General features: G+C 49.2%; 1 protein-coding gene across 2 annotated transcripts; it reads left to right on the top strand.

The window, feature by feature from the left end:
* Nucleotides 1–1,437: 1,437 nt before the first annotated feature.
* On the top strand, nucleotides 1,438–14,187 carry mrps33 (mitochondrial ribosomal protein S33). 2 transcript variants are annotated; one of them, XM_086008587.1, is made up of 3 exons: nucleotides 1,438–1,532; nucleotides 4,214–4,460; nucleotides 9,621–14,187. In XM_086008587.1, the coding sequence occupies exons 2-3, from the start codon at nucleotides 4,246–4,248 to the stop codon at nucleotides 9,724–9,726; spliced, it is 321 nt and encodes a 106-aa protein (XP_085864713.1). In that variant the 5' UTR covers nucleotides 1,438–1,532; nucleotides 4,214–4,245; the 3' UTR covers nucleotides 9,727–14,187. The 2 variants fall into 2 exon arrangements, with proteins under 2 accessions (XP_085864713.1, XP_085864714.1); XM_086008588.1 differs by having other exon boundaries at nucleotides 1,532–1,582.
* Nucleotides 14,188–15,821: the final 1,634 nt, after the last annotated feature.

Below are 15,821 nucleotides of genomic sequence, written 5' to 3'. Positions count from 1 at the left end.
AGATAAGATTGGAACCAGGTGAGTGCAGTCCCACCCAGCTGGAAGATGGTGACGATGGGCATGGATTTGGGAGGTGACAACACGTTCAAGGACTTTGGAGAGGAAAAGAAGGTTGGAGATGGGGCGGTAGTTTGCAAGGACAGAGGGGTCAAGGTTTTTTTTTTAAGGAGGGGACGATGCCGGAAGATTTGAAGGGGCAGGGGACAATACCTGAGGAGAGAACTGTTAACAACATCAGCTAACATGGGAGCCAGGAAAGGAAAGCCGACTGCTCCCGTCTCCATTTAACGGCTGGTTTCCCGAGCCCTGGGAAACCCTGCCGGCAACCGTTTACATAACTGCACTGTGGGAGCTGGACTTAACTACGATATTGAAATGTCCTGCTGCTCCAAAACGGAACAGAGGCACGCCACTCAACCCACCTCCGACCGGTGTGTACGCGGCAGGTTGGGTTCATGTCCCATAATTTAAAACTTTTATCCCCTAATCCACCGCGACCATCCTGGCGGGTAAATATCAACCCCATTGTTTCAGAAAACTGGATACTCTCTAGAAATTCATTTCCTGGATGACTTGTGCTGTTTTGCGCCTCCCAGTCTGTCTGAAAAATAAAATCTCCCATTACAGTGTCAGCTGTGGCTCAGTTGGCAGCACACTCGCCTCTGAAGCAAAAAGGTTGTGGGTTGAAGTCCCACTCCTGGGACTTGAGCACACAAATCTAGGCTGACACTCCAATGCAGTGCTGAGGGAGTGCGGCACTTTCGGAGGTACTGTCTTTTGGATGAGACATTAAACCGAGGCCCTGTCTGCTCTGTCAGGTGGACGTAAAAGATCCCATGGCACTATTTTGAAGAGCAGAGGAGTTGTCCCTGGTGTCCTGGCCAATATTTATCCCTGAATCAACGTAACAAAAACAGGTTATCTGGTCATTATCACATTGCTGTTTGTGGAAGCTTGCTGTGTGCAAATTGGCTGCTGCGTTTCGCACATTACAACAGTGACTACACTTCGGTACTTCATTGGCTGTCCGGTGGTTGTGAAAGGCGCTATATAAATGCAAGTCTTTCTTTATTATGACTGCTTTGCCTTTGCTACAAGCGGCTGTCAGGAGGGCTGCAACTCCCAGCAGAGTTTGGCACCCTGACCTTAAGCTGGAGAACCAGATTGTGAGCTAACACAGCCAGACATTGGTGTGCAAATGGACTTTACTGCACACTGACTGCATTGGGGAGCTGAAGGGGCAGGGAATAAAAATCCTGCAAGGTCAGTGTTTAGTGTTGCAGTGACGATGGGCTGCTGCTGCTGCTGCTGCTGTGAGCCGCTTCGGCAGCTCACTGCCCCAGGCCGGACGACCCGCTGCTTCCCTGTCCTTCACCGAGTTATGGGAATCCGCCTGACTCCGGGAAGCCGCTACTCGCGGCCCGCGGCCCGGCTCATCGAAGCGCGGCCCGGGCCGGCCGAGCCTGTGAGGCGGGAGGACCGACTTCCGGCGGAAGCTGCTGGCGGAAGGAGCAAGAAGCACACAGAGAAAGGTGAGAAAGTGGGTATAGCTCTGTCACTGTGTAACACGGCTATAATACTGGTGGGTAGAGGTCTATCACTGGAAAACTGTGTACAGTTTTGGTGGGTATAGGTCTGTTACTGTATAACACTGGGGTACAGCACTGGTGGGTACAGGTCTGTCACTGTATAACTAGTACAGTACTGGTGGGTACAGGTCTGTCGCTGTATAACACTGGGTTACAGTACTGGTGGGTACAGGTCTGTCACTGTATAACACTGGGGTACAGTACTGGTGGGTATAGGTCTGTCACTGTATAACACGGGTACAGTACTGGTGGGTACAGGTCTGTCACTGTATAACTAGTACAGTACTGGTGGGTACAGGTCTGTCACTGTATAACACTGGGTTACAGTACTGGTGGGTACAGGTCTGTCGCTGTATAACACTGGGTTACAGTACTGGTGGGTACAGGTCTGTCACTGTATAACACTGGGTTACAGTACTGGTGGGTACAGGTCTGTCACTATAACACTGGGTTACAGTACTGGTGGGTACAGGTCTGTCGCTGTATAACACTGGGGTACAGTACTGGTGGGTACAGGTCTGTCACTGTATAACACGGGTACAGTACTGGTGGGCACAGGTCTGTCACTGTATAACTCTGGGTTACAGTACTGGTGGGTACTGGTCTTACTATAACACTGGGGTAAAGTACTGGTGGTTAGAGGTCTGTCACTGTATAACTATAGTACAGTACTGGTGGGTACAGGCCTGTCACTGTATAACACTGGGGTAAAGTACTGGTGGTTAGAGGTCTGTCACTGTATAACACTGGGGTACAGTTCTGGTGAGTAGAGGTCTGTAACTGTATAACGCTAGGGTACAGTACTGGTGGGTACAGGTCTGTCACTGTATAACACTGGGGTATAGTACTGGTGGTTAGAGGTCTGTCACTGTATAACACTGGGGTACAGTTCTGGTGAGTAGAGGTCTGTAACTGTATAACGCTAGGGTACAGTACTGGTGGGTACAGGTCTGTCACTGTATAACACTGGGGTACAATACTGGTCGGTACAGGTCTGTCACTGTATAATGCATACAGTACTGGTGGGTACAGGTCTCACTGTATAACGGGTACAGTATTGGTGGGTACAGGTTTCTCACTATAACACTGGGGTACAGTGCTGGTGGGTACAGGTCTGTCACTGTATAACACGGGTACAGTACTGGTGGGTACAGATCTGTCACTATAACACGGGGGTACAGTATTGGTGGGCACAGGTCGGTCACTATAACGGGTACAGTACTGGCGGGTACAGGTCTATCACTAACATGGGTACAGTACCGGTGGGTACAAGTCTGTCATTGTGTAACACTGGGGTACAGTACTGGTGGGTACAGGTCTGTCACTGTATAACACTGGGGTACAGTACTGGTGGGTACAGGTCTGTCACTGTATAACACTGGGGTACAGTGCTGGTGGGTACAGGTCTGTCAGTGTATAACACTGGGGTACAGCACTGGTGGGAACAGGTCTGTCACTGTATAACACTGGGGTACAGTACTGGTGGGTACAGATCTGTCACTATATAACAGTGGGGTACAGTACTGGTGGCTACAAGTCTGTCACTGTATAACACTGGGGTACAGCACTAGTGGGTACAGGTCTGTCACAGTATAACACTGGGGTACAGTACTGGTGGGTGCAGGTCTGTCACTGTATAACACAGGTACAGTACTGGTGGGTGCAGGTCTGTCACTGTATAACACTGGGGTACAGTACTGGTGGGTGCAGGTCTGTCACTGTATAACACAGGTACAGTACTGGTGGGTGCAGGTCTGTCACTGTATAACACGGGCACAGTACTGGTGGCTACAGGTCTGTCACTATAACATTGCGGTACAGTACTGGTGTACACGTCTGTCACTGTATAACGCTGGGGTATAGTACTGGTGGGTACAAGTCTGTCACTGTATAACACTGGGGTACAGCACTGGTGGGTCCAGGTCTGTCACTGTATAATACCGGGATACAGTACTGGTGGGTACAGGTCTGTCACTGTATAACACTGGGGTACAGCACTGGTGGTGACAGGTCTGTCACTGTATAACACAGGTACAGTACTGGTGGGTACAGGTCTGTCGCTGTATAACACTGGGGTACAGTACTGGTGGGTACAGGTCTGTCACTGTATAACACGGTACAGCACTGGTGGGTACAGGTCTGTCACTGTATAACAGTGGGGTACAGTACTGGTGGGTACAGGTCTGTCACTGTATAACACAGGTACAGTACTGGTGGGTACAGGTCTGTCACTGTATAACACAGGTACAGCACTGGTGGGGACAGGTCTGTCACTGTATAACACAGGTACAGTACTGGTGGGTACAGGTCTGTCACTGTATAACACAGGTACAGCACTGGTGGGGACAGGTCTGTCACTGTATAACACAGGTACAGCACTGGTGGGGACAGGTCTGTCACTATATAACACAGGTACAGTACTGGTGGGTACAGGTCTGTCACTGTATAACACTGGGGTATAGTACTGATGGGTACAGGTGTGTCACGGAGTGGTAAAAGGTGCCTTTTGAGAATGGAGCGTAGCACAGCATTAAAATTTAGTGTTTGTTTTCGGACCATTGGTATTCGTTAATACTAAAGCTTGCTGCCGACACTGCCACATTGTACTGCTGTTTCCCTTGCAGGGGCTGACTGCTTTTACACTCGAGAAGCTGTGATGGCGACGCTGTCCAATTACGCGCGGCGCATGGCACGTCTCAGTGCACAGATCTTTCAGGAGGTTGCTCGGCCCACTGATGACCGCTCGATGAAGGTGGTGAAGCTGTTCAGCGAGCAGCCACTAGCACTACGGAAAGAGGTGTATGACTGGTACCCACAGCACAACCAGTACTACACCCTGATGAAGAAGGTGCGATTCCTGGGTTTGTACAGGTAATGGTGCTCGTTTCTCTCTTGTCCCGTCGCCACATAGCTTTCTTGATTAGCTCCGCCTGTTCGCGGGGGGGGGGGGGGGAGGGGGCCGCGATTCAGGACGCACGCGATTTGTATCTTGCAGCAGATGCCTGATGGAGCACAGCCGAGCAGCTGACACACAGTTTAATACTGAACTACAATAACAACAGAGAATGCTGGAAACACTCAGCAGGTCAGACAGCGTCCGTGGAGAGAGAAACAGAGTTAATGTTTCAGGTCGGTGACCCTTCATCAGAACTGGAAAAAGTTAGAGATGAAACAGATTTTAAGCAGCTGCAGGGGCAGGGAAAGAGGGAAGGGGGGAGGAAAGAACAAAGGGGACGGTCTGTGATTGGGTGGAAGGCAGAGGTGGTTAAATGTTGTCATCAACAGCTGTCGCCTGAAAAAATAGGGGCAGAGGTTATGGTCTGAAATTGTTGAACTCAATGTTAAGTCCAGAAGGCTGTAAAATGCCTAATAGAAAGATGAGGTGCTGTTCATCGAGCTTACGTTGAGCTTCATTGGAACAGTGAAAGAGGCCGAGGACAGAGAGGTCTGAGTGGGAGTGGAGCGGAGAATTAAAGTGACAAGCGACCGGAAGCTCAGGGTCACCCTCATGGACTGAACGAAGGTGTTCCGCTAAGCGATCACCCAATCTGCGTTTCGTCTCCCAAATGTGCAGGAGACCGCATCGTGAGCGGTGAATACAGTATACTATTTGCAAGAAGTACAAGTAAATTGCTGTTTCACCTGGAAGGTGTGTTTGGGGTCCTGGACAGTGGGAAGGGAGGAAGTAAAAGGGCAGGGGTTGCATCTCCTGCGCTTGCACAGGAAGGTACCGTGGGGAGGGGAAGGGGCTGTTGGGGGCGATTGAGGAGTGGCCCAGGGTGTTGTGGAGGGAGCAGTCCCTTCGGAATGCTGGGAGGGGAGGGGAAGATGTGTTTGGTGGTGGGATCACGCTGGAGGTGGCGGAAATGGCGGAGGATGATCCGTTGAATGTGGATGCTGGTGGGGTGAAGGGTGAGGACAAGGGGAACCCTATCGTGGTTCTGGGAGGGAGGGGCAGGGGGTGAGAGCAGAAGTGCAGGAAATAGAACGGACACAGTCGAGGGGAATCCTCGGTTGAGGGAAAAGGAAGACATAGCGGAAGCACTAGTATGGGTACTGAACTGTGTTTGGATCAGGAAGGGGCAGTAGCTGATACAGTGGTTTAGTATACTGTCCTTCCACCTTGGGATTTGGTTTGATACCCAGCCTGTGCTGATGGGATAGTTCTATTATCATAGAATCATAACAACAGCAACTTGTATTTATATAGCGCCTTTAACGTAGTAAAACTTCCCAAGCTGCTTCACAGGAGCGTTAGCAGACAAAATCTGACACCGAGCCACATAAGGAGATATTAGGGCAGGTGACCAAAAGCTGGGTCAAAGAGGTCGGTTTTAAGGGGCATCTTGAAGGAGGAAAGAGAGGCAGAGAGGTTTAGGGAGGGAATTCCAGATATAAGGGCCTTGGCATCTGTAGGCACGGCAGCCAACGGTGGAGCGATTCAAATCGGGGTTGCTCAAGAGGCCAGAATTAGAGGAGTGCAGAGATCTCACAGGCTTGTAGGGTTGGAGGAGATTACAGAGATAGGGAGAGGCGAGGCCATGGAGGGATTTGAAAACAAGGATACAACACTGCTTCCACCGCCCTTTCAGGCTGTGCATTCCAGATCACAATAACTCGCTGCGTTAATAAAAATTCTCCTCACCTCTGGTTATTTTGTCAATTATCTTAAATGTGAGTCGTCTGGTTACTGACCATCCTGCCAGTCGAAAGAGTTTCTCCTCATTTACTCTATTCTCTGCTGGTTGTAAGGACCCTACATAAAATGAGATTGGGCAGTCGCAGTCCAGTTCGTAACAGGCATGGGCCCATAGCACGAAACTGCTCCTAAGCTGGCAGTCTCTGAGGGTGGTCGGTGTGGGGAATGGTGTAGAATGGGCAGTCTTCTGAATCTGGGGCTAAGGCACATTGTTGGGTCACAGCAGAAGGAACTTTGCTGTGCTTTCTAAACATAGGATGCCTGACCTTGGGAGTGCTCGATACTGACACTAGGTGCCTGGAATGCCAAGTGTTGTGTTCCCCAGTACGGCCCCACTCCCCCTGCCCATCTCAGTCAGCTCAAAATTCACCAGCACTGGAATAAGAGTATTATGCTATTGCATGGAGTATCATCATTTGAGATTGAGTGATGGTGCTTCTGAATGGCAGGTAGCACTAAGCACAATTGCCAACATTATTTAATCGTTGTGGAAAAGGACGCGGTGTTTGTGTCAGCCGTATTGTGCTTCATTTCAGATTTGATGAATGTTAGTGTTTGCCATGTCTCCTGGCGGAGTGATTTGAATTGATTTTCAGGTGGGCACAAGGAGCAGCAGTGAGTTTGCCCATTCTCATTTCACTCAGCTTCTTCCACTAAACTGAGTGCTCAGTACTGGAATAAGATAAAGACATAAAAATAACTTTTACTAGACAAGGATTAAACCTACCTATACAGTAGTATTTTGTGTGTCTGAAATGCCACTTGCAGTGGTTTCTGTCGGAGGTTGGTGCCTTTCTGAGCAGCCTAAGGCTTCAGCGAAGGCACTCGACAGGCAGGCTGTGATTCCCAGTGCGAATCTGTACCTGCCACGCTTTAGTATTCCTCCTCCCACCACTTTAATATCCCCCCCCCTTTTAGTATTCCTTCCCCCCCCCCCCCCCCCCAACCCCCAGGTTGATAGCAAAACTGGCTCTTTGCCGAGCATGGCAGGACTTCGCCTCCTTCTCCACTTCTGTGAATCAAAGGAAGCTTAAAATGGACACCCACCTATACTTTAGCAATAGAATAATGCTTTGTATTTTACATTATGCAATGTTGCTGTCCTTCTAAAGCAACCTGTGCCATGAGCAGTGCCACAGGAGTCTTCCTGTCTATCACTCTTCCTGCCCAGCACACTTGGCACTGGATAATTATATGCAAATTTATTATCAATGGGAGTGACTGGAATGGCCACGCTTTATTTTGTTTACACTGAACAGCGAGGCAATAAAAATATGGTACACATTGAGCATACAGACAATGCAGCTTGTGTCTTTGTAGGTAAATGTACTGGCTGGTGTACTGCTGAGCTATTTGGACTGGAGGGTTCTAGATTCGATCCCCGTGTTGGGATGAGCTACCTGATTTTAGCCAGTTTTCAAGATATTAAGGGGAACAGATAGGTTCGATAGAGGGAAACGATTGCCGCTGGTTGGGGAGCCTAGGACGAGGGGGCATAGTCTAAAAATTAGAGCCAGACCTTTCAGGAGTGAAGTTGGGAAACACTCCTACACACAAAGGGTGGTAGAAGTTTGGAATTCTCTTCCGCAAACGGCAATTGATGCTGGGTCAATTGTTAATTTTAAATCCGAGATTGATAGATTTCTGTTAACCAAAGATATTACGGGATATGGGGCAAAGGTGGGTACATGGAGTTAGGCCACAAATCAGCCACGATCTCATTGAATGGCAGAACAGGCTCGAGGGGCTAAATGGTCTACTCCAGTTCCTATGTTCCCATGTAGCAGTTGGGGCATTGCAATCGACCTGGGCTAGGGAGCAGAAAAAATGAATGTAGGAACATAGGAATCGCTAGTCGATAAAAGACCAAGGTCCATCTAGTTTGCCTTCTACCATCCTGGTAGTCGCATGGTGCAATAATGGAGTTGTTGACAAACAGTCTCTATCAATCAGTCAGTTCACTCGGTTGATTCTGGAGATGAGGGGTTGACTTATGAGGAAAGGTTGAGTAGGTTGGGACGCTACTCATTGGAATTCAGAAGAATGAGAGGCGATCTTATCGAAATAAGATTGTGAGGGGGCTTGATCGGGTGGATGCGGAGAGGATGTTTCCACTGATGGGTGAGACTAGAACTAGGGGGCATAATCTTAGAATAAGGGGCTGCCCTTTCAAAACTGAGATGAGGAGAAACTTCTTCACTCAGGGCAGTAAATCTATGGAATTTGCTACCTCAGAGAGCTGTGGAAGCTGCGACATTAAATAAATTTAAAACGGAGATAGACAGTTTCCTAGCTGATAAGGGAATTAGGGGTTACGGGGAGCGGGCAGGGAAGTGGACGTGAGTCTAGGTTCGGATCAGCCATGATCCTATTGAATGGCGGAGCAGGCCCGAGGGGCCGTATGGCCTACTCCTGCTCCTACTTCTTATGTTCTTAATCAGTCACAACAGACCCAGACATGAGGTGAGAAAAACCCCCAGTGGTGGAGAGCTTTCAGGTGTTTAAGATGATCAAAGGAGTTGATCGGGTAGATAGAGAGAGAAAGTACTTCCTCTGGTGGGAGAGTCCAGAACAAGGGGCATAACCTTCAAATTAGAGCTGGGCCGTTCAGGGGTGATGTCGGGAAGCACTTCTTCACACAAAGGGTATTAGAAATCTGGAACTCTCCCCCCCAAAAAGCTGTTGAGGCTGGAGGTCAATTGAAAATTTCAAAACTGAGATTGATAGATTTTTGTTAGACAAGGGTATTAAGGGTTACAGAACCAAGGCGGGTAGATGAAGATCAGATAACGACCTCCTGTGATCTAATTGAATGGCAGAACAGGCTCGAGGGGCTGAATGGCCCACTCCTGTTCCTATGAACCAAAATGACCTGTCCTCCCGAGCACGCTGCTGCATTCCTCTGACTGAGAACTGTCTCGTGTTCCCTGCTGGAGGTGCACAGACGTGGAGATTTGGTGAGAACGGGATCGGGCTCGGCTGTGATGCCAGCCATGGTCAAATAGTCTGATGGAACTCTTGGTCAACAGAGGGGGGCGTATGCACGAGGTGCCAAAGATCTCTGGCTGGCTCACTGTGGAACCAGAACAGAGTCGGGGGTCTGTGCTTTCGGGAGGAAATTGTGGGGTAGGAACTTTCTAAAATTGAAAAGGCCAGTGGTATAAAAACACGATAACACAAGGCGGGCGGTACTCAATCCACAGCGACTGGGGATGGAGTCCAGTGTTCTGACCAGAGAGGTCAGCAGCACGGGGCCGTGTCGCGGTATCAGAATGGAGTCCTGCTGCCTGGCCGGACCGGCTGTGACTGTCTCACTCCTTTTGCCTCCGCAGAGACGAGCACGAAGATTTCAAAGAGGAAATGAGGCGGCTCAAAAAGTTGCGAGGCAAAGGGAAGCCAAAGAAAGGAGAAGGGAAGCGAGCCATGAAGAAGAAATAGAGACGCGTCTGGTCGGGCTACAGGCTGACCCTCTGGATGGTCAACCACATCTGGCTGCCTCGCCCTCATCTGCACTGCCCCTTTTTGGGTATTTTTATTTTTATAAAAAATGTAGAATTGAATTTGTCTTTCCCCCCCCCCCCGTTTCCTTTATTTTTCCTTTCTCATTGCGCTATGTGGGGTGTTGTGTCTGCAGTTCTCAGTGCAGCAAAGTTCCTGATCGAGCCCCGAGTGTCAGGGAGCAAGTCAAGCCAAGTTACTCGGTCTCCCCCTGGGCCCTGGCGGTCAGGTTGGGTGTAGTGTTAAACCATAGAGAGTGGAAGTTGCCAGCTTCAGTCCCTGATCTGTGCTGAGTTAGCTCGCCCTCAGTCGAGGTGCTACAGTTGGTTGGGACACTTTTGGATTAGCAGGGGGAGGGGGGGGAGGCACAAATCTGGCAGAGGTCACACCCCTGATTGCTAACCAGCAAACCGTGTCGGGCAATGTTCCCTTTAAGCTGCGTGGGTCCTGTGCAGCCGGTTCAACGGCATTGTAATGACAAAAACTGCGCGTGCATGGTAATTTGAATGGGCCGTGCAGCCAAAAATAAATTAGCGGGAACATTGGTGTGGGTGGGCCCCACTGTGATGCCTGCCTGCGCTCAAATAGCCCAGCAGCACTCACTGTCCTGACTCCCTCCTGGTGAACGACCAGTAAGGCGAGGCACTGGAAGGCTAGCGACATGCTTACCCGTCATCCTCCAAAACATAATCAAAGGGGCAAAGAGTAACAGAAAAGAGCTGGCTATTGTCTTCGTGGACTTAGCATTTTGTGGCCGACCGAGTCAAAGGCCTTTGCTATCAACTGGACTTAAAAGGATGGGAGTACCGAGAAGGTTCATTCACTTAGTGGAGAGCCTCTATACTGACAATATGACGGTGATAGAACCAACACAGACCCTATCCACATCAAAAGGGGAGTCAAACAAGGCGACCCGCTATCGCCCTTACTGTTCAATATTACGATGGACCCTCTCATCTGCTCCCTAGAAAGAGCAAAGAGGGGGGTAGAGATGAAATACAATAACAGAGCAATCAACTGCTCATCACTTGCATTTGCGGATGATATCGCAATCCTCAGCGACTCCCACTCGGGAATGGCGGCAAACCTGAAGATCCTGCAGACATTCTGTAAGAACACGGGTCTCAGTATTAACATAAAGAAGACAGCTGGATTCCACTTCAGTTGTTCGAGGTAGACGTTCCTATATAACCGCAAGGATAATTGGAACATCAATGGAAGCCCGGTGAGCTGCATTCCCCCAGGAGGCATAGAGAAATATCTGGGAGCTCGAATAGACCCATGGGCAGGAGTCAGAGGATAAATGGTCCGCAAAACTCAACACATGGATAGAGAGCCTAAGGAAGGTTGAACTAAAACCAACACAGGAGCTCGAAATCCTGAAAACGCGTATGATTCCACGGATTTACTACCACCTCACGCTAACTGAAGCATCACAGAACACACTTATCAATCTGGACCAAATAATTAAAAAAGCTGCAAAGGAGATACTCCATCTCTCAGCCAAAACCACGGATGGTATTCTATACACAAGAAACAGAGACGGAGGCCTTGGGCTGCCCAAACTGGAAATACAAATTCCATCAGCAATCATAAGAAAACTCGAATCCCTCGAAAGATCTGACAATGCGATCATAAAAGCATCTTTCCAGTACCGCGGTAAAAATAACCAAGAGAACATTATGAGGCTCAGGAACTTGAAATCCACCCCAAGCCATCCAAAGCAGTGATCAGCCCAGACTGCCAAGTATACCAGAGGAGGCGAACCAAGATACAGAAATGCCCAGACTGCTGGAGCCCACATTAGAAGAGAGGGTGAGAGCAATATGTGGAATTAAAAAGACCAACAAACCAGCCAATAGATACGCGGACTGGAGGAAGTGGGAATTCGCCAAATGGGCAGAACTCCGGTGCCAAGGCTCCGGAATCCACTATTACAGAGACGACAGATCACCAAACTCTTGGATAAATACAGTTTACATCCGCAAACAATCGCAATAGATAATGGGACTACCGTTGAGGTGCAACCTATATCCCACAAGGTACACCCTCTCATACGGCCACAACAATGCGGTGAAAACATGTAGACGATGCTCGGTGGCGTGCGAGTCTTTAGCTCACATATCAGGAAGATGCCCCGCGGTCAAAAATGCGAGAATCAAACGTCACAGCAAGATCCAGGACAAGCTGAAAGAACTGGTGTCCAAATACGGGTGGACGATGCACATCTAGCCCAGATTCACAACCCAGGATGGGAGACTGGAAGCCCGACATCATATTCACCAAAGGGCAGGAGGTGGCAGTGGTCGATGTGACGGTACGGTTCGAGGGCAACAACAAGGCGTTGGAGAAGGCCGGAAAATACAAACACCTGGAACCGCTGATCGCAGAGATGACCAAGGGAACATCAATCAAATTCTTCAGGTTCGTAATGGGAGCCAGAGGGAAATGGCTAGAACTGAACAATACACTTATGAAATACCTTAACATTGAGAGGTTCAATGCCTTCTCAAAGCAACTCTCTAGATTAACAATAGCCTTAACACTGGAAATATTACAGATCTTCAACGATCGGTAATCGCTGGTGTACTGTCTGTGTAAAAGTAAATTAAACATAACATCTCTATGTATATAGTTCTTACATGTGCTAGTGTTATCATCGTTAAAGATGAGTAATTGAAACTGTTGTTTAATCGTTATGATTGTAAATATTGTTAGTAATAAAGCACAACCATCAGATGATGATTCTGGGAATAACTCTAAGAGTGTATGGCTCTGAGAACTAACCGACGACACGGTAACTCAGCTACGTATCTCTTTCGGTGGTGAACTCCATGCTTGGTAATTCAGGAAGCCGTCTGTAACTGTCCTATAGATCATAGAAACTACCCAGTCCCCCCTAACACCCGAGTACCCGGCCCTCCCATGGCCCATGATAAAAATTGACCCTTAGTGTTAGGGGGATTAAATACGTGGGGTTACAGGGATAGGGTGGGATATGTGTTGGTGTAGGGGTTACGGGGATCGGGTGGGATATATGTCGGTGCAGGCTCGATGGGCCGAAATGGCCTCTATCTGTACTGTGTGATTTCTGTGTGTATTCGCTGGACGAGACCCCGTGGACGAGCCACGTTAAGACTCAAAATAGACACACTCGTGGGACGAGTCCCATTAAATGAGTAACAAAATAGCCAAATGCCTCGTCATCTAATTAGTGATGTGCATGAATGGATGAACGCGATTTCCACTGTCCCTACCTACTATCTAGCGAACCCACAGCCAAGGGAATGGGCTTGGCAGAATCAGCGGGGAAAGAAGACCCTGTTGAGCTTGACTCTAGGCTGGCACTGTGAAGAGACATGAGAGGTGTAGAATAAGTGGGAGGTCTCGGCCGCCGGTGAAATACCACTACTCTTATCGTTTTTTCACTTAGCTGGTGAGGCGGGGAGGTGAGCCCCAAGGGGCTCTCGCTTCTGGTCGGAAGCGCCCAGACGGCTGGCCGCGACCCGCTCCGTGGACAGTGGCAGGTGGGGAGTTTGATTGGGGCGAGAACAGCGACCACGCCAGCACACAACCCTGCCACGGCAACCTCTGCAAGACATGCCAGATCATCAACACAGATACCATCATCACACGTGAGGACACCACCCACCAGGTACATGGTACATACTCATGTGACTCGGCCAACGTTGTCTACCTCATACGTTGCAGGAAAGGATGCCCCGGAGTATGGTACATTGGCGAGACCATGCAGACACTGCGACAGCAGATGAACGGACACCGCACAACAATCGCCAGGCAGGAGTGTTCCCTCCCAGTCGGGGAACACCAGCAGTCAAGGACATTAAGCCTCCGATCTTCGGGTAAGCATTCTCCAAGGCGGCCTTCGAGACACACGACAACGCAAAATTGTTGAGCAGAAACTGATAGCCAAGTTCCGCACTCATGAGGATGGCCTCAACCGGGATCTTGGGTTCATGTCACGCTACATGTAACCCCACCTGACGTAGAGTCATCCAGACTCGAGTCGTCGTTGGCTTGTTCTTTCTGCACAGATGCGGCCGGACCTGCTGTGATTTCCAGCAATGTTTTTTGTCTTTTTTTGTTTTTCATACAGACCCCAGCATCTGCAACATTTGACCCCTTGTGACCCCACCTCATTGTTCTTTGATGTAATGTTTTCCTGACTGACCTGTTTGGACACCATTCACACCTTTGATTGCTGTGATTATCTCTCTGCTGAGGTGTGATAAAGGGCAGTTAGAAAGATTACCTGTAATCATCTGGCAGTGTTCTCTGACTATATATGCTGTGCCTGTATGCTTCTCTTCACTTCACCTGACAAAGGAGCAGCGCTCCGAAAGCTTGTGATTTCAAATACAGCTGTTGGACTATAACCTGGTGTTGTGTGACTTCCTATTTATTAAACATATTCTGAGGGAGAATGGACTAACTGTGTACCAGGACTGTGGCAATGCTGGTCTGATTCTCCCGTCCCAGTCTCTGTTGAGTAGCTGTGGGAGGCAGCCCAAATCTTGCCTTCCCTCTTTCTCCCGCTACCCATTCTTGTCTCTGCCTTCCCCAGGGGAGCGATTCAGGCCACTGTCCTCATTCACCATTGCAAGAGAGAGAGAGTGATGGGTTTGATATGCTCAAGAATTGTGGGCTGTGCTTTTTTTCCCTTTTGAACTGGTAGAGCACCAGGCAGCTTGTCACCATTAGTTGGGTTGAATTGGTGTGTTTAACTATCTCGAATGGTTCCGACTGTACAAGCGGCCTGGGATTGATGGCAGTTTGTACCCACTGGCCAGAGGTGAGCGTGTAATTGACCGGTGGACTCTGTCAGTGTGATACAATACTGTGGCCTTAACCGATCGCTGGGGCACAGTACAAGTCCAGCAGGTGACCCTGCTATTGCAATAAATGCTGAAATACATCAGGCTGTCTGATGTCTTTCAGTTTGTTAGCTGGGAAATTAAAGATCCGTTGGTTGTAAAATAGTTATCTGAACAAGCTGGGGTAAAATCTGACGAGATGGGGGAGCCACATAAGTCCCTGAAAGCACATATAACAAAAGGATTGTCAGTCCCCCTTCCCTTTATATTTCTTCTCTCTTGAAGGTGTGGCTCTTTCTGGGGTATGGCTCTGCAGGTACCAGCAGCTCTTCAGTACCTTGCTCAAGGGGGCATTCTTTGTCTGTGAGCCTAGACTGAGTGTTGGCTTATTCAAGCATGGAAGGGAGCCCAGCCAGCCCCAATCCTGTCCTTACTCCTTCCAGCAGGGGTCACTGTGTTCAGGAACACTGGTTAGTTTTCTTCCCCCTCACCCCACCCAATCTAGGCTTTTGAGGTCAAGGCCAACTCCAGTGTCTCAGCTGTTGCCCCAGGTGAGGGCAACTAACTGGGCCCTGCCAGGGACTGGCAGTCAGGCCCTGACTGAGACTAGAAGCCAGACCCTCTGGTCTGAAAGGCTGGGGTGCTGCACCAGATGGTTGGTGAGCACCGTCTGTCCATTTATTGTCCACATCTTTATTTTGAATATTAAATTATGCCTTCAGGAAATCTGCTTTGTAACTGGGTGATAGATGCCTTGCTTCACCTCTTGGTTGAATCAAATTCTTGTCCCAGCTTTTCCTCGTTGCGTGAGACTCGGACTCTGTGACTGACATCATCAAGGAGCTGGATTGATCACTTGGAGCAATTATATATAGGAACATGGGAACATAAGTGGGCCATTTAGCCCCTCGTGCCTGTTCCGCCATTCAATGAGATCACGGCGGATCTGTGATCTAACTCCATATATATGAAAAGAAGGATGGAAGAAATGATCATCAGACTTCCCTCATCCACTCAACTGCAACCTCATGTACTATCCTCCCAACCACATTATCCTATGGGCCTGGCAAAATAAAACCTGCGGCCAATTCAGGAAAACCTCTAGGAAATTTCTCTCCAACTCCCTTAAGCAATCGCACAAGCTCCTGGAGCCCCTGATTCCTCAGAACCACTGTTAGCTCGCATTGTGGCCCCAAACAC

Source organism: Somniosus microcephalus, chromosome 16, assembly GCF_052327205.1.
Source record: "Somniosus microcephalus isolate GS21.2 chromosome 16, FLI_Smic_1.0, whole genome shotgun sequence".
Classification (NCBI taxonomy): domain Eukaryota; kingdom Metazoa; phylum Chordata; class Chondrichthyes; order Squaliformes; family Somniosidae; genus Somniosus; species Somniosus microcephalus.
The sequence above is the reverse complement of the archived record's forward strand: the minus strand, read 5'-3'. Positions and strand labels throughout refer to the sequence as shown.